Source organism: Triturus cristatus, chromosome 5_2 (genome assembly GCF_964204655.1).
Source record: "Triturus cristatus chromosome 5_2, aTriCri1.1, whole genome shotgun sequence".
NCBI classification, from domain to species: domain Eukaryota; kingdom Metazoa; phylum Chordata; class Amphibia; order Caudata; family Salamandridae; genus Triturus; species Triturus cristatus.
The window spans coordinates 46953445-46972223 of NC_140588.1; the positions used below are offsets into that span (position 1 = coordinate 46953445).

An 18779-nucleotide genomic window follows, 5' to 3' on the forward strand; every position below is an offset into this window, starting at 1 on the left:
TTACTATGAATTTCCACGCCAAAAATGGATTTTACCTCTATTAAAATTCATAGGCCTACGCCAGTGTCGCCCGGCCCTCCTTGCTTTACAATGTTTGGACACTGAGTACAGCATCTTACCAACAGCCAGTTTTTTAAAAGCTTGTGTTAAATATCGTGCAAACCATGACCCTTCTTAAATCGCTAGATTGTAATTGTGATTAAGACTGAAAGAAATAATGTGTTATATACTACTTGTTGGTACAATCCGCGTATAAGAACCTTTTCATGATCTACATGAATTCTCTTGATTTTAAAGATTTGTTTTTAAACTTTTGTATGCTTTTATGGACACAAAATTTGTATCCGAATAAAGTTTTAATTGAATTGATTGATATAGTTTCACCTCTTTCTTGCCCTCTTTGGCCTGGTCACTGACAGTGTACAGGCACACTGCTCCAAATTCTAAATGATTTTAGGTCTAATAGGGATAGAGAGGTGTGTTTTCAATGTTGTAACCCAGCAGCAGCTCACTCAAATTATTGCAAATAATCTCTGAGACACCCTCCCATTTCTCATATGTGAGGTCCTCTTTTTATTTATAAGAAGCTTTTTTATGGATGTTGCATTTTTACCTAAACATATTTCTCTTCAAAATGTTGGTAATACACTCCCACATTAAAAATAAATTAAAGGAAAATGGTATTTAAAACAATCAGGAACTATTCAAGATCATCAGGGTAAGACTCTCTGCAGAACAGAGCTGACAGGGGGCCCCCTGAAAGGCTGGGACCCTGGGCTAGAGCCCACTTTGCCGATGCCTTAAAACGCCTCTGGCTCTTCAATCCAAAATGAGAGCATTTTGATGAGGTAAACGTATGGGGTGTCTAACAATTCGGGATACTCACGCCCACAATACTCCCATGTTGTGATCTTCTAACCTACACGCCTGTACGGGCTGCTCAGCACAGTGAGTTGTTTTAAAACATAAACGTCTATTGGAAAAACATGGTCTGCGTTTGCAAATTGTGTGTTTCACGCGAACCCGGAGCAATGACAACATTTTCATAGAAGAGCCATGTGTTGCACAATGAGAGTGCGCTTCGGGCTGTGCATGTTGGTAACGAAGCAAGAATTCGCCTGCGCAGCAAGTGCTTTGCAGTCAATACGGTAGTATCCATAGGCAACTCCAGGCTGAGCAGTGCGGTGTGTGTGCAGCGGGGGAGCTGCAAGGAGCTCGGATGGGGGAAGGCTCAGGATCCTCAAGTGAAAAGTTAGCAACAGACGCCGCGCTCACTGCCCTGGCTCCGCATCATCTGCAGCAGCCCGGAATCCCTGCAGCTAGTTGTGTTTTGCAGATTTTTTTTCGCTAATCGTTGCCGGTCGTCGTCACTGCTGCCCCCCATCCAAGTTCTTTTCTCGTGGCTTTTGTTCGCCTTTTGTTTTTGAGACTGGGGTTTTTGTGCTGCTCGTTTTCCCACCTTCTCCTTCTTGCATGGATGAATCATGGCTACGCTTGTGTGCCGGGTCCAGTTCTTAGATGACACCGATCCCTTCAACAGCACCAACTTTCCCGAGCCCACCCGGCCGCCGCTCTACACCTTCCGGGAGGACATCGCGCTCGTCAACCAGGTGGCAGGGGTGCACCGGCTGCTGAAAGCCCCGCACAAGGTAAGACAGCGGGTGGGTGTGTGGTGAGGTGCCCTCGTAGTGGCGGGCACTGTGCGAGAGTGGATCGGTCACTGCAGGAGGGGAGGAGGACCGTTGAGGGGATCTGATGATTGCAGTCTGAGATTACGAGTGGGGGTCTTTGTGTTTTGCAGCCGGGGGTCCACGGAGGACCCCTTCACTTTGTATGAAAGGGGGGTTTAATCCGGGTGCCACTTTATTGGAAACACAACGTGGATCTGAGACCGCCCGCAGTGTGTAAACGCACACTAACACTGCACCAATTTTCGAACTGGTGTGTGTGATGATCACGGGCACAAGTGCGCCCACTCCCCACATCAGCCATTTACCTGAATCCCCAGTGACCACTCCTGAGTCCAGATAACAATCTGCGACCCTTTTGGGGGTCGTGTCATTTTTACAGCTCCAAGATGTCCCATCTCCCACGGTGCACCCAGCTCGTGTGTCACGGGCACGCCAGAGCTGGAGGGGCGAGAACGCAAAGCGGCTGAGGGCAGGACGCGTCTTCAGAAAAGAGTTGGTTTTGAGAGCGCGGCCGAGCCTCGGGAGAGGGGACGGGGGTGTAGGGTGCACTGCAGTGCCGCTCCACTGCGGGGAAACGAGGCTGCCAGCCTCTGCTGCTGTGTCACCAGATACCAGGATTCGCTGCATCACCGTCCTGCGTGTGTCGCAGCTCCCCTCAGGCTTCCTCCCTAGTCATAGATGGGGTGCCATGGCCCCCGTTGTAGGCAATGGGAAATAGCCCCTAACTGCCTGCTGTTATCAGAGTTCAGTGGGACTCTCTGTCCTCTGGGCCCTGGTACCACTACACGTTCTGCACCACCGATACCTACGCCCTTGCTCGAGTCTGTCCGCTCTGCGATCCCCTAATGGGCAACCATCACACAATTTACTTTTTACGTGTAGATCTAGCACACATTCTGTTCAGACGCCAGGCCCCCCCGAAGACCCACTTTCTACCGGTTGCAGTGATGCCCGCAGGCTGGCTGCCTCGTGCCTGGTTATCAGTGGCCCCGCAGCGTTATCCAGTCATCTGTCAAGATGCTGGCCCCAGCCAGTTTTACATCCACAGAGAAAGCAGTGGGGGGGGGTCGAATGGGACGCTGTGACTGGTGGGGGAGGGGTGAGAGGTTCAAAGGTGCCACAGCTGAAGCTGCCTCGCCGGCACGTTGTGCCACATGCCCGGTTTTGCAGTAAGAAACAGTTCCTCGGCACCAATGCGCCTACAGGGTTAAAATGCATGCGTTTTGTGTTTGAGCATCTATCTATCGTCACTGCTCGCGCCTCACAGGCGTGCGCACTCTGGGCTCACAGGAAATGCGACAGTGCCTCACTTGGAGTAGACCTGTCCCCTGAGACAGATCAGGACCGCTCTCGTTATGACAGGAGTCATAGGGTTAAGGGTTGGGGCATAGTTATGTGGTCTCATTCGTTCATGAACACACTGCATGTCACTGAGTGAATGTCACCCTCATCCCTGCCCCCAGCCTGCCCAAGCCTCGATTGCCCCAAGTGCTGCACTTGGTGTTTTAAACCGGTTCCCTGGTTTCCACATGCAGTTGTTAATCCATCTGCAGGGCTCCACTAACAGGGCGTGTTTTTATTTGTTGTTTACATTGCACATTTGCTCAGCCTTAGCCTGGCCTTGTTAAATGGCACCTTTCCACTCTAAAGAATAGCCCTGTCAGAAGGGGCGCTTGGCTCCCGTGGGCCTTTTAGGAGCAACGCTGTGGTGTTTCTTTCATAGTTTGCGGTCACTTTGTGAATTCGTTTTTCCGGGTTTGAGGTGGAGTGGGCCGCATCTGCGTGTTGTATTTCTGGCTGGATGGGGAGAGGGGTGGGCGTGCTGACTGGTCGTGCTGAGAGGAGCCGCGCAGGACAGGCTGCCGTGCACTTTTCAGAGCTAAGCACTTGGAGTGAGCGCTTTGGTAAAAATAGCAGCGAGGCTGCTTTTCTTGGAACAATGACCTGATACGAATCCACCATGTGAAGAGCTGCAGCAGGACACACCGCCAACCCCCTGCCTTCCTGCAGACGAGCAAAGCTCCTTAATGCGGCTTACAGCGAACCCTCCCCTCAAACGACAGCGCACAGGCAAAAAGAAGTGACCTTTGTGAACCTTACTTGGCATCCGCACTTTCAAAACATGGTGCCCGAACTAGGGTTACGTCTTATTTCCCTTACTGCTTAGAGGTTAGGACTTCTGCTGAACTTTTGTCAGGAGATAAGTGCAGGGATGGGAGTAAAACGCTGAACAAGAATTTTGGCACATTATTTACAGGCGTTGCAGATGGCGCGCGAGGTAAATCCCATTTGTGCGGGATGACGTGCCATGCTTGCAGCCCTCTGTTTCTAGGCGCGTGTCCGTCCCTGGGTTCTGCTTACGTTCCGCGACCCCCATCCTCAATGGCAATATTTTTGCTCCAGTCTCTTTTCACCCCCCCCCAATTACCTCTTAATGTTTGAGCCCCCCCCCCCCCACACACACTCACTCATTGCTTCTTGGTATATCAGGCTTACATCACAGTTAGTGTTTATGTGCAAGCTGTTGCACTTCCCTCTCTCTGTCTTACACACTGGCCCCCACGTGCGGTGCTACCGGACCAGCAGAAACCCGCAGAAAGGCCCAGCTGCGGCTAGGCCCTGTAGCTATCCCATATGCAGGGAACGAGGTCTTGTCTAGTCTGCTGTCCACCCGGGGGCAGGGTCTTTTGGTGTATTTTATCTTATGAGTACTGTATGAATCTGCTAATTATTATGGATGTGATTGTATCAATAAATTGTGATATTAATTTTTAACTGATTTAGTTTCTTTATCACTGAGTCATATGCGGTTGTTATTTTGGTGATCCACATTCTAGTTTGAGTTTGGTTGAATACTAGGAGTTTTGTAACCCTAACTGGTAATAAGAGTGATTGATATATGCATGATACGATATTGTATATCTGAGGAGAAGGTGGTTTACTATACGCAAGAGAATTATTTTTCTCACACACTTGAGGTACCCTGTCTCTTGGGCAGTGGGGTCGCTCCCGAATTTTTTGCAGAGGGTAACGCTGCTGCTCTCCAGCTCTGTCGTTGCTCTCATTTATTCAAGTTCTTCCTTGTCTGTGACTAGAATTCTTGAATTCAGACTTTTTTCACTTGTTTGCCTCTCCACCTATGACAGAAGGCTGGCCCACTCTTCACCCCCTACCTTTCCTGTGAAGTATATCTCTTTGTAACTCTCCAGTCTACCTCCCATCTTTTTTCCAGTAATAAAATCAGCATTGTGAGTGATTTTTGCCACAACTGCATCTAGGTTGGGTTATGCACTCTTTATGTACACAGCTTCTACTTAGAACAGGGTTTCACGCATTTTACCTCCTATGACACCATTTTGCATTTGAGGGTCAAGTTCAACTGTGTTGTCAACCCTCTTTGTGCATGCCAACTGAAGGTAGCCCAAATATAACTTATCCGTATTCCAACCCGCACTTAGTTCGTGACCCACAAAATTGTGAAATCCTGGACTTTACCATCGATGAGTTTTAGTGACAGAGTCAAAAACTCACTATTACTCACAGCGAAGGATTCTGTTAACTGAGCGACAAGTAGCTTCTTGGAAACAGCTCATCAATGTGTAATGAACAGCCACAGGAATTTAACCAATGGATGTTGTATCGTAAGGTAATTGCGTATATATAGAGTTTCCTAACCCCAATGAGGCGTTGTAGCGAATTATGCTGGGCAGCACTATGCTCTGGGAACCCAAACTTAGTGATTAGTCCGGTGTTTATTGGTTATTGTTGATTAATAACAAAAATCTTGTGCTCTTAAGGAAATCATGCATTTATTTACTCTGTTTCTATGTGGTGGATTAAATGAATAGGACTTAAGTGTGATTATTAGTAAGGAGGTATGTGAGTTAATGGAAACGGTTGGTGGGATTAATAAATGAGCCAGAGGGGGTGCAGTGCACTGCTACCTGCGGATGATGAACCTGACCCAAGCACCACATGGACCCCTCCAGGGCCGGACTGGCCGCAGTGGGCGCCGGGCACCGGGTGTGGGGGCCGGTTTTGTACCTGTGAGGGCCAGTTTTGTACCTGTGGGGGCCGGTTTGTTACCAGGGGCTGCTTTTGCAGCAGTACTGCAACATCAGACCCCTGAAACAAAAGAGGGAGCAGTGCTTCTCACTAGCACCCCCCACCCCATGTCCAAGGGCCGGTCGAGCAGCAATCTGCCAGGGCTGGTTACTGTCCCCAGTCTAGCCGTGGACCCTCCTGATATTTTGCAGCAAAGCGCCCAGAATCAGTACTGAAATGTGCTTTGTAGAGTGTGAAGTTGTTTTTGTTTGTTGCAGGGGTACAACAGAATACCCGACGCAGACTGAGTGACAAATGCAAAAACAACAGTAGATGGACAGAATGCAGAACAATGTCATACATTCTTCCCAGTACAGAGATCTGAGCCTAAATCCATCATTTTTTGCTCACCATGCCATTCCAGTTTGAACCCAGCCATATGCAAATCAGTCTTGACCCTGTGCCTCATGGGAACAGTCCAGCCCGAACTGCCAAGCCAGGTCCTCCCTGGACTTGAAACAAGCATCCTAGGACCGTTTTCGGGGTTTCACCCCTCTTCAGCCAGGATAGCTTGATTCCAGAGACATGGAGAGCAAGGGACCCACGTCTGGGCATACCCTTCCCACTCGGGGTGACAAATGCAAAAACAACAATTGATGGACAGAATGCAGAACAATGTCATACATTCACCCCAGTACAGAGATCTGGGCCTAAATCCATCGTTTTTTTGCTCACCATGCCATTCCAGTTTGAACCCAACCATATGCAAATCAGTCTTGACCCTGTGCCTCATGGGAACAGTCCAGCCCGAACTGCCACGCCAGGTCCTCCCTGGACTGGAAACAAGCATCCTAGGACCGGTTTCAGGGTTTCACCCCCTCTTCAGCCAGGGTAGCTTGATTCCTGTGGCATGGAGAGCATGGGATCCACGTCTGGGCATACCCGTTCAACTCAGGGTGACAAATGCAAAAACAACTGTTGATGGACAGAATGCAGAACAATGTCATACATTCACCCCAGTATAGAGATGTGGGCCTAAAACCATTATTTTTTTGCTCACCATGCCATTCCAGTTTGAACTCAGCCATATGCAAATCAGTCTTGACCCTGTGCCTCATGGGAACAGTCCAGCCCGAACTCCCAAGCCAGGTCCTCCCTGGACTGGAAACAAGAATCCTAGGACCGGTTTCGGGGTTTCACCCCTCTTTAGCCAGGATAGCTTGATTCCAGTGGCATGGAGAGCACGGGACCCACGTCTGGGATACCCGTCCCACTCGGGGTGACAAATGTAAAAACAACAGTTGATGGACAGAATGCAGAACTGAGTAGCACCTGGGTGAGACTGCACTGTTTATTGTTGTGTTGATTTGGGTTGCATCTTTGCTGTTTAAAGTGGGAGTGGTATGGAGAATACTTTTATTAGTGGAGTAGAAATCCTACACGCTCTCTGAAATTGCACTTTGAAGTACACGTATGAAAGAACTCATACTTACATTTAGGGTGTTCGTTTTACGTGAATTTACTAATCACATTCAGTTTAAGGCACTTGTCATATCTTAAAGCAAATGCCATATCTTGTTCTATACAGCATGACACCCACCGTGGTGTAAACCATATTTAAAAATAGCCTGGCTTCTGGCAACTTCTTACATCTGTGGATAACCTAGGAACTCATAAGGTAGCACAAACCCTGAGTAAGGACAGTAGATGGTTTTAGAAAACAGCCCATGTCTCCAATGCCGGGAGAGCTCGCCAGCTCAGAAGAGAACAAAAGATTGTGTTCAAATGCCTGTGCATATTGCATAAGTGTATTTTTGGTCGGACGCCAAAGTATTTATTATCTGAAGACAAAAGACCACATGAAAGTCTACCAATGTTTTTTAAACCATATTACCGCCTTTTGAGGGCACGGAGTAGGTGCTTGTACATGAAGGGAATTTAGTTATCAAATTCATTGCCCATGAAATTGAGCTGTGAGCCCATATTTATTAATTTTCAGTTCAGTTAAAACTTTCCTTGGTTGGTGTGGTTGCAGGTAACATGTATTTCATCCCCTTCAGCTGTCTTACCCGAAACGCACTATATAAAAGCCATTTATCCACCGTCAACGGCTTAAAAATACAGCAGGGGCGGCTCCTTCATGTGGGCGGAGGAGCGTCGCCCCACTGCTTTTTCGCAGTGCGAGAAGCAGGAACATAAAATGGTATTATTAATACCATTTTATGTTTCTGCTTCTCGCACTGCGAGAAAGCAGAAGGGTTTGGTTGCGGGCGTGCGGGTGGGCGGCTCTGATCTAGGGCAGGGGAGGAGTGACTTGCCCACTGCTGAGGGCTTTGACTGTTTGGTCGGCCCTCTGGGGCCGACCAAACCAGTCATGCGCACTCTGCCTTTTCTCCATGTAGGCTGCATGCAGCCTACATGGAGAAAATGACCTCCCCATAGACGCCTGGCTGGTCAGCGTACCAAGCAATCACAATGCTGCCATTGCAGCATTGTGATTGGCTGAGGGGAGGGAGGCTGCCTGCTTCCTGTTCAGGAGAGGAGCAGAGAAGCAGAGGCAACGTGGGACCGGGTCGGCGAAGGTAAGTTAACTTTTTTTTAAATTAAACCTCCTCCCCAGCCCAACCGCCCGCACCTCCACCTGCAAGTCCTGCGGGCCGCGACTGAAAAACAGCAAACATAATACTTGGCTGTAGCCTTGGTGGCCTTTTCTCTACCATTAATGAAAGCTTGCTTCAGATTTTTGTACTTCTGCTGGGTGTGTCCTGTTGCTGGAATATGAATTTATCTTTAAAAAACAAAAGACAAGAGGCATTTGGTAAAACAGTAACAGTTGGTTTAATTAAACTCTTCCACTGGGAAACCTCCAGAGAAACGGGTCTGAGGACGGTCTCAACATACATTTGTTCTGAGTGCCAATATGTAAGTCTTTGGAGCATCATAAAGCAATTTAGATCTTATTTTTCAGAAAGAAACGTGGGCCTTGTCTTGGAGTGTAAATTAGGCCACCTGATGATGAATGCAGGTGGGTCACGACTTTGCGTGGACACAATGCTAGCCAGTGAATGAAATGTCCAAATGTCCAGTATGAGGAGCACATGGTCGCTGCATGTGCTGTGCTCTGATTGGTTGACTGTTCCTAACTTTATGTGGCATCTAACTTTATGGTGTTTTGGGAACACAGGAAACCTCCGGCCGTATGTGCTTTATTGGGGCCAATCTCATGGGACCATTATGGTGTTGCAGCCTATCTGTGGGTCTAATCTGAGTTTTACCTGTTCGCTTCTTTGTCCAGCTGGTTACATGTCACTACACCAGTGATCTGTCAATCCGTAGCCTCAGGCCTAGGTTGCAGGGCCTGCCTGACACGTATTTCTTACACAGAGTTGATAGAGAGGTCATCTCTGGAGATTTTGACAACAGTGACTTGATCTCATTTTTGAATATACATGTATTGTTGTGTAGATTGACATCAATAGTAACATTCCTCCCTCACTTCATGACAGTCACATTGTTGGGGGCTTGTTGTATTTCAGTTTTTATTACTACTACTACTTCTCTAATTATTTTCATTCTACCCACTTTGAGGACCGCTTTTTTACAGTAGGAAATCCCTAATTGTAGGAAACCACACAAAAACAGTACAAGAATGAGAACCAGCAGCAATGACGTACACAGTCCCGCAAACCACCACGGAAGCCATGCATAGCAGCTTTCATACCATTCCTGCTTTGGGGCACCTCCCTCCTTACGCATGTCCACTTGCAATCAATGCAGTGTTTAGATGGCAAGAGTGAGTGTCCAATACATAGCGGTTTTGCATCACTAAGAGGCGGATTGCTCTTAGTTCTTCCTTGATTGCGTTACGGCCGAACTCAGTACTGTTCATAATTTTCAGTAGCTCCTACCTGGTTATGTGTAACCAGCGAGCATTTGCTTTCATCTGCACAGTGAAAATGGGTACAGGCCTTCCTGCATTTACTTGTGTGTCAGTAAACATTCTGAATTCTTACGGAATGTCCTTGTACTGAGCCAAACCAAAATAATCAGCCATTCTTTTTTCTCGAGACTAATGCAATAAAGTTGTTTTCTTTTGTAGCGGATGTTGGTACAACTCTGACAGATCTTTCCAATGGATGACCAAGGTCAGGGTGTGTATGGTGATGAGGGAGCAAAGGCTACGACATCCAGGGTTAAGCTGAGTGTGTGCAAATTCCCTATACTGCCAGTACAGAGCCATCATCATGAAGGTGCCCTATTGCATGTCCAGCATGTGCAGTATTGCTCCGCAGTTCTAATTTGTGCTGAGTGGAATTATTCCTTTGCCTCTGAAACACAAGAAGTACAGTTTAAGTTTCTGTAGAGTTAGTGGCTGCCTCTTCCCCTCTAACCATGTATACCTATCTATCTCAGTGTCCCATATCTCCTGACGGGGGTTATCTATGAAGGAATTTAACCCTCCTATATGTCTCATTTCCATTCATATCATTGAGGTGGATGGCCCTACACTGGAACTCCATGTCTGGCATCCATTTGTTATTGACGAAGACTTCACCAGACATGCTAAGAGCCACCCTGGAAATAGAGATGGAAGCAGGAGTGGACCTGTTAGTGCTCTGGTGCGATGGCCTTGCTACCTCAAAGAATCTCTTTTCGGGAAAGTCTTGGGGCCAAACGGTATCATCCCCTATGGTGCCCCACCTGCGCATCCTATCCTATCTAGCTATATTTGAATCTTGCTAGGCTCTGTGTAAAGGTACAGTGCTGTGGGATTGGTCTCGTATTGAGTTGTGTTTACTACTACTCTATGGATATTTCCTCTATTGAGTTGTATCTTGGCCTTAATCCTACATAGGTACAGGTGGAGGAGGCATTTTGCTCTTCCGGGGACTTCCTCTTGAGATAAATAAAGCCTGTCGGTGGTGTGGGAGAGCCCCCTGTGCAAGCTCTGTAGAAATGTCAGGATAGGCTCCATTTGACTAGGCATATTTCTAGCTGCAGATGTAGCTCGACTGCAGACCTGTTGGATAGGAGCTGTTTGTAGGTTACTTTAGAAAAACATGCATCCTTATGTATTATCCTCAATCAACATTGGGGTTTCCTGTGCCATTCCTTTTTGGGGTTTTGCTCGCTTTTATTTTATTAACCCAATTTTTGTGGGATGACAGAAGGTTGCCCCAATTTTGGTAATTATTTAGAAATTCAGTGGTGAATGGTTATTCATGGGTCGCCTGGATCTTTTACTCATAAGTCCACGTCCCTCCCCCCTCACCACAACGGGAAGGGACGTTTCAATAAGCAGGCGTTCTTGTCTATTTAGCTGCTTGTTATGGGCGCCTTCTGTCTTCTAGCCTCCTACCTTACTTAATGTGCGTGGAGGTAATTTTATTGATGCGGGCAGTGTCCTTTGGCCTATGTGTATAATGTAGAAGAGGGGGTGGGTTTCAAGTAGGTGTTTTTTAATGCTTGCACCGTGGTCTGGGGTCACGTGCCTGCCCCTCTTGCTCCGGCATGTGGCATGCATTGTGATTCTCCCTAATGCTGATAGGTGTCCTGGTCTCGCCCTTTTTCTAGAGACTTCCTATGGGTGGTTTTGGGCTTATTTCTTGCAAATATTATGGGTACATCTCGAGGTTCTCATGAGATTTGGTTATTTCCATTGTCGTTTAACGGAGGGAGTCGGAGAGCAGTCCTGCTGTCTGATATGTTTCTGCTGTGGCTGTGTCCAAGATTGGGCTTACTTGCTTCCCTAGACAGTGTGTGCAAGGCCTGGTATGCTGTCAGCTTGGTCGCAAGGCTGGGTAAGGTGGTGAACCTATTTCTAAGTACCTCACACGGAGCTGTGATGGATTTTTGCAGACCTTCCCTTTTCCGACATTCCCTCTACCTTCACTACGCCCCACCCAAGATTTTTAAACCAGCTGTTGCTAGAGACTTTCAATCCTGGAACACACTACCTTCAATGTTTTGGAGGGACACGACCCAGCGAACAGGCTTTGGGTGTTTTAGAGCACTTTGAGGTTAAGGAGGAGGCAGGATGTTGCTCAGTGGAGAGTCTGGTGCAAGGCCCGAATTTGTCGTATTTGGCCTGTTACGGGCAGCTGATTGGTTCTGATGAGCTCCCTACTGACTCGGTGCGATCCAGTGGTTTGTGAATGTTCTGAGTTTTATGGGGAGTACCATTATCCCAAGAATGTGGGAAATCTGGCTCCCGATAATGGAACCTTGTTTTAGAATCAAAAAGGGGCCTCCATTGGCCTGGAGGCAGTTGAAGGCAGTCATGAGTCTCATGACCCCATGCCATGAGGTAATATTGGTCCTGGGCCGGAATGGGTCCCTTTGATCTCGTAATAGGAACACGTTCCCAAATGGTGCCTATTTTTATGCACTGGTCAGGTGAGCCTCCTTACACCCTCATTAGACTGCTCTCCCCCCAGGACGTGGCCAGCCAACTCCTCCACCCCCGGGGAATCAGCAGCAGAGTGGGGCCTAGGCCCACAGGCACCCAAATGGTGGACTCTAGCGCAGGTTTCCCATCAGCCCCGAGTGTCCCGAACACAAATAAAGACTTCAAATTCCAAATGTTGTCTTACTAGTCTTTATGCTGAAATATATATTGAGGTGTGCAAGAAGCGTATGTTCTGCATTGGGGGTTTGAATCTACTGCGTATTTGAGCTTTGTGTTGGTGCAAAGGTATTTCCTCCCCAGACAATTACCCCTCAATGTCTTGGTTGCGGCCCCTGTCTCTGCTGGGCTGGGTTCCGTGCCTGTTGCTGTTGTGACCACGTGTTTGGCTATCCACCCGGTCCTTGTTGCGGTGGTGTGGTCGCTAACTGAGTTTGCTGTGGCTGAATGTAAGGTGCATTCAGGTTGGTCTGGGCTTGATTTTGTGAATGGGGATTTTGAGGGGACTTGCCTAGGATTATCGATCGTTGCTCATGATACACCTTTAACCGGCATTGTTTGTTCATGTGGCCCATTCTGTGGCAATAGAAACATTCTCTGAGGTCTGGTTGCTGCCAGCCTCCCTGACCTCTACCATTACGACTGGGTGGAAACTCTCTGGGGTTCTGAGGCAGGGCTCCCTTCAAGACTGTTGCCATTTGCAATCTTGCCGCCAATGCAGCCCCCCTCAAGGGCGGTCTTTGTCAATCTATGTTGGACCAGCTTAGTGATGTCTCATTGGGCTTGCTCCTGTTTCTTCCCAGTGGACTGATGTGCGGGGGAGGTCCGTGTGGCTGCCTACTCTTCTCAGGTGGTTAGCAAGGACACTTCCTTAGGGTGGTTTTCTATTTGCTCTATGTGCCGAATTTCCTAGGGTGGTTACACGTTTAGGTCCCGCATTTGACAGCAGGAAGGGTGCCCCAGGCATGTGGAACGTAGCACATAGAGCCAGGCAACCAAGTCTGCGCCACCTCTTAACGCATGGAAGTGCTGTGGTGGCAATAGGGGTTAAGCTAAGTGATCTCTGAGATGCTTTGGCCGCTGTTGACATTGTTTCTATGCCCCATGGCCCTGCTTCCCACCCAGTCTTGTAGGTCCCAGCAGGCATGCATGTGTCCCAGTCCCAACTCCCTTCCTCGCTGCATACCCTGTTGGTTATCATTGTTCTCGTTCTTTTGGCTGTTTCAACTAGGAAGTGGTGTGTGCAACATGCCCACTTTTGGACTAAACCGCATAGTTCGAAGAGACCCTATATATTCCATGACTGCCTCAGTGAAAGGGGTCTGGTTGGCTGGGACTGTCCATACCTGTATACAGTACATCATAGAAAAAGTACGGGGGCTCTCCTGTACTTTTTCTGTGATGTACTAGATATTTTGGAGGGACGTACAGTGGCCTACCCTCCTCCTCTGTATTTTGTGATAAAACTTGCCTGTATACATGCAGTGCAGGAATGCTTTGCTAGTCTTGGTTCTAGAGGAGGAGCTCCAGGGGAGGAGCAGGTTATGGCTCCATTGCAGGCAAACTGAATGGACATTTCTAGCTTGGTCATTAGGTCTCGTCCTAAGGTGAGGGATAGTAAGTACCTGTTCTCTCATCCTATTCCCCCATCTCCAACTTTAGGAATTCTGTGATGGGGACTCCGGGCACAGTATCCGAGACTCCCTGTATGGTTGCAGTGTACGCTGATAAGGTGACTGCACCCTACAGTAGGCACAATGTTGTCCCCCCGTGCCTATTAGGACTTTCTTATTGTTCACTAGCACTGTGACCACGGGGTCTCTTTCTGACTGACTTGGGGTGTATAATAGGATATGTGTGTAATCAGGTATGTTGGTGGCCTCTGACATAGGTTTTGTATCCCCCCCAGTCTGTTGGGCTGACCCTGTAGGCTCATTTATGCTGTTGGAATAAGTAAATGCACACAAACTGGGAAATAAATGAGTAACTTGGATTCATAGTATAATCACAGGAGATGATTAAATCAATTAGATCTTTTAAATCACAACAAATTACAACAGCACAGTGCAAATAGTGTGACGACGCAGTGAATAATTAATGAGACACTGGTGCACTGCAATAGTATAGAACATGAAATAAATAGCAATAATAGGCAGTAACTGAAAGACACAACATATTAAAATTCCACAATCAGCTGAAACTTTTGAGATCTGGAAAATAGTAATATAGTCAATGGAGGCAGTCCACATTAAATTGTTATATCAACGTTTCAATCCCTATGGTTAACTTGATTGGGGTCATCATCAGGACAGGTTGTCAAAAGACATTTGAGAGAAAGCAACCCCTATGAATGAGTAAGAAAAGAAAAGCAAAAGTGTGCAAAAGAAAGAAAAAAGTGGAGAATAAAAACACTCAAAGCTTCAGCCAAAGGGCACCAGAACTGGTTAAGGGAAAATGTATGTTTCAGCCAAAAGGACCAGCTACACCGTTGGAGAATAGGAGGATAAAAGGGTTGCGGAAACCACTTTAAAAGCCCAAACCGACAATCCATAAGGCAAACACATTGGCTTTGCCAGTGCTTGTTATTGGCTTGTGCTGTGGCATGCTGAGGAGGCTGGTCCTTTTATGTGTACTCTGTTGGTCTTTCTGAGCACTATTCGCTAAGTGGTCTATAGAGCTCAGTCAGTAGTTTCCTTTGCTGTGTTGCGCGCCTCTAAGCCACAGAGGAAATGCATTTTGCTTTCACAGTCACTGAACTGGGGACCCTGTCCTTTATTTTGCCGACAATGTAGCCTAACTATATCTTGCAGTTCATTAGGAGAGGCTTGGCTTGATATGCTTTTGCAGACTGTTACAAATCAGTAATCCACAAAAGTGTAAGATTAAGATCTTTATTCCAACAGCACAGCATCAGCAGAATGCATGTCTTCAAAACAACTGGTAAAGTGACTCGTCGGTACTCTACATTCTAAGCGGTAAGCAGTGAGTACCGCCTCTGCTTAGTTAGAATGGTAGTGAAACATAAACAATGCATTCAACTTACACATAAATAATAACATGAATATGTAACACAAACCTTCACCCATTAATAGTGTCTAATTCACCATTTAGAGCTGCGTTTGAAGTGGGGGGGGTCTTACTGAGAATGTGAGTACCCAAGGGGCATGCGTCAGGGCTGCATACTTCTGCCTTTTCTGTTCACCCTTGATATCAATGGGCTGGAACAAGCCAGGCAGACTAATTGCCCGCGGGTGGGCACAAGATCGTGCCTTGTTATATGCCGACGATTCAGTCCTTGTGGCGCGCACCGCGGTGGGACTTCAGTTATTGTTAGATAAGTTCACCTCCTTTATGAACAGTTTAAACCTTGAAGCCAATTTTACAAAATCATATATCATGGTTGCCGGCCCTAGGTCCACCAGCTTCAAAGCATTTAAAGTAGGAAGTCACACCCTGTCTAAAGTCCCTTGTATTTCCTATCTCGGGGTATTATTTGATGTTAATATGAGCTGGAAACCACTAGTGGAGGGAAAGAGATGAGATCTGGTCAAGTCCACAGGGGCAGCAGTTAGTTTTGCGTAGAGGTTGGGCTCACTGGCACTGGACACCTTTGTTAGGCTGTACCAGACTAAATGCGTTTCTAAGGTGTTATATGGCAGTGAGGTATGGGGCTATGTAACGGCTAAGATCTAGCTCGCAGAAAATAAGTTCCTTAGATCTATTCTGCAGGTCCCGCTCAATACCTCTGCCTTCTCTGTCCATGAGGAGCTTGGCTTAAGATACATTGGTGACCTTATGGCTCTAAGGCCCCTGTTGTGCATTATCAAGATATGGACCGGGAAGGGCTCCCAACTGAACATATATATTTTGTCTGACTGTCTGTACCTCGATCCAATGCAGAAATCCAGTGGATTGCATATTGGAAGGCAGCCTTTAATAGTATGGGCAGGGTTGATATATTCCATAATCCTCAATCCTGGCACCCTTCAGAGGTTAAAAGGGTGAAGGGTTTGTTTTTTGAACGTACTGTATTACAACGGGAATGTAAAGAGCTGGTGAAACCCATGGTACGAGCCCATATGTTACAAAAAACTGCTCAAAGCATGGATCCCTATCTAATCATATAGCCAACGAGAGGGATAGATTTGTAGTGACAAGATTTAGGTTTAACTTGCTGCACCATCTCTTGGTCTCTCCCAGTGGTTCGTCCCACCCGGGTAACTTTGGGCTTTGTGACTGCAACAACATTTCTCCAAAGGATAAATTACATTTTGTATTGTTTTGTAAATATTTCAATTTACCCAAGAAAAGGTTTATCTGTGCACCGCTGAAACCTCTGAACTTTTCACAAGCACGTCCAGTGCGTATATATTTGCAGCTTCTGCGGAACAAGCTTGTTTTGTCTGCGATCACTTACTTTTTACGTACAGTCTTGAGATCAAGGCGATCTAGACCAGATTAATTTCCCTGTGGTATATGAAAGATTTTAATTATGCTGTAGGGTAGTTAAATGTTTATCATTTTTAACTACTTATGGTGTTCAAATAAGGATGGCCTGCCTGGTTTTTTTTTTAGAGTTGTATAAAATGATTGTTTTATCTGATTTTATGTGCTTTTATGGTAGCGTTTTATTACCGATTCAAGATTCGTAGGATCATGATTCTTAGGTGGCCCTAAACATTTCCGGTCACATAGTGGACCCCTACGTGAGGTTTGCTGACAGGTACACGTTGACTGAGTCCCCTACATTCTCTTTGTAGCTGCGTTTTGAAACGGAGGTCTGTACTTTATATTATGAAATGCTTGCACTCATAAGTACTGTATACATAATGAATCTTATTTTGTGTTATGCTTATGTTTTTTAAATGTACTTTTATGGACTATTTTGGCCAAATAAAGAATAATTGAATTAATTGTTATTCATATTATTGACTTTTATAGGATTTTTGGTTTAAGGCACTTTGGGATTCCTGAGCAGAAAATGACGTAATACATCATGTAGTTGGGTCTTCTCCAATAGAACTTTTTAAGAGTCGAAGAACTGGTTTACGAGACACAGTGAAAGGACTGGTATTTGTTCAAGCCAAGCGGCAAGATCTCACTATTTAACACAAGGCCCACCTTGCTGTGAATCCTCATGTCTGCATAGTAACATTAACCCAATTTCTAACAGAAATCCACTTAGTCTCAACTGCCTCTTAATTTGTATCCGCCTCTTACCCTTCCAGGCACCTTCTACAAGCCTGTCGTAGTGTCCTGCAGGACACAGTCTAGTGTTCCTATTGCTGTTGAACCCACACTAAACACCCACCCACCACAGGCGTCACCAGTCAGGTGACCCTGACAATAAAAGGGGCCGAGCGCACGTGCTCGTGGCCAGTAACTAACTATACCTGCAGTGTCTGTGTGCTCCTTATCTAAGTATGCGGGCCTAGCGCCCCCACCACATTACAATGGCGACGAGACCTGGCAGTTTTCTTGACCTCATGCAGACAGACAGTTTCATCCCAAAACCAACCCCCGGTGTTTGCCACGGGTTTCTTCGCGCCAGGGGCCATCCCTGAGCCGCAATGCTAGAAGCATTGTCACCGGAAGCCGGGCTATTCTAAGCCTCCTGGCGCGCGCTCCGGCCATGTGTCTCCCAGGATTGCTTGGCTGCAGTACTGCAGCCGCCCAGAATACGATGCCCTTTCTACGCTCATGCTGTATTTATCGCTTGTATCTTATTTCAGGGAGTGCTGGTGAGCCACGCAGGCTTCTATTATTAGTGTTTTATTCGCTGGCAGGCCAGGGCTCCTTTCAGACCCATTCCTCTCACTGGAAGCGCCCCTGTTAGTTCTGTTTTTCACTTCCAGGTCCTGGTGTCACTTTGCAATAGATCCCTCGCCGCCCTTGGTGCCTGTACCGTTAACGGGTTTCACTCAGTGTGAAATGATAAAAGCAGGGTCTGGCATGCTGAAATGCACAGACCACGTCACGCTTGTTTCTAACTCCAGCTTCATTTTACCCATCCTACCCTTCCCTTTGATTGTCATTGGTGTATACGTTGACAGTCTTAAGTGACCTCGTGCACTAATTGACGGTGGCTGCCTCCTTCTGAGCCTCTAAGCGTATAATTTAATAATTCCTTTATCGTCTTTGTTCTTGAGTTGGCTCGTGCTTTGTTCAGTTAGCTTATTTGCTGAGTGTGCACGTGCAACTGACTCCCTCACGTTACTATTTACTGTGGTGGATATTGCTAGATTGTTGATTGGTGGCAGTGCAAAAAGAACAGTTGATGGACAGAATGCAGAACAATGTCATACATTCACCCCAGTACACAAATCTGGGCCTAAATCCTTCGTTTTTTGCTCACCATGCCATTCCAGTTTGAACCCAGCCATATGCAAATCAGTCTTGACCCTGTGCCTCATGGGAACAGTCCAGCCCGAACTGCCAGGTCAGGTCCTCCCTGAACTGGAAACAAGCATCCCAGGACCGGTTTCGGGGTTTCACCGCTTTCCAGCCAGGATAGCTTGATTCCAGTGGCATGGAGAGCACGGGACCCACGTCTGGGCATACCCTTCCCACTCGGGGTGACAAATGCAAAAACAACAGTTGATGGACAGAATGCAGAACAATGTCATACATTCACCCCA

The 18779-nt window shown here is 47.0% G+C and overlaps 1 protein-coding gene across 10 annotated transcripts in view; it reads left to right on the forward strand.

The window, feature by feature from the left end:
- The first annotated feature begins 1184 nt into the window (after positions 1–1184).
- The window catches only part of FHOD3 (formin homology 2 domain containing 3), a 1229746-nt gene continuing 1212151 nt past the window's right edge, over positions 1185–18779 (forward strand). For all 10 annotated transcript variants that reach the window (XM_085606822.1, XM_085606824.1, XM_085606823.1 and 7 more), the window contains exon 1: positions 1185–1649. In XM_085606822.1, the coding sequence (XP_085462948.1) occupies positions 1485–1649 (165 nt within the window). In that variant the 5' untranslated portion in view covers positions 1185–1484. The remainder of the gene's footprint in view (positions 1650–18779) is intronic.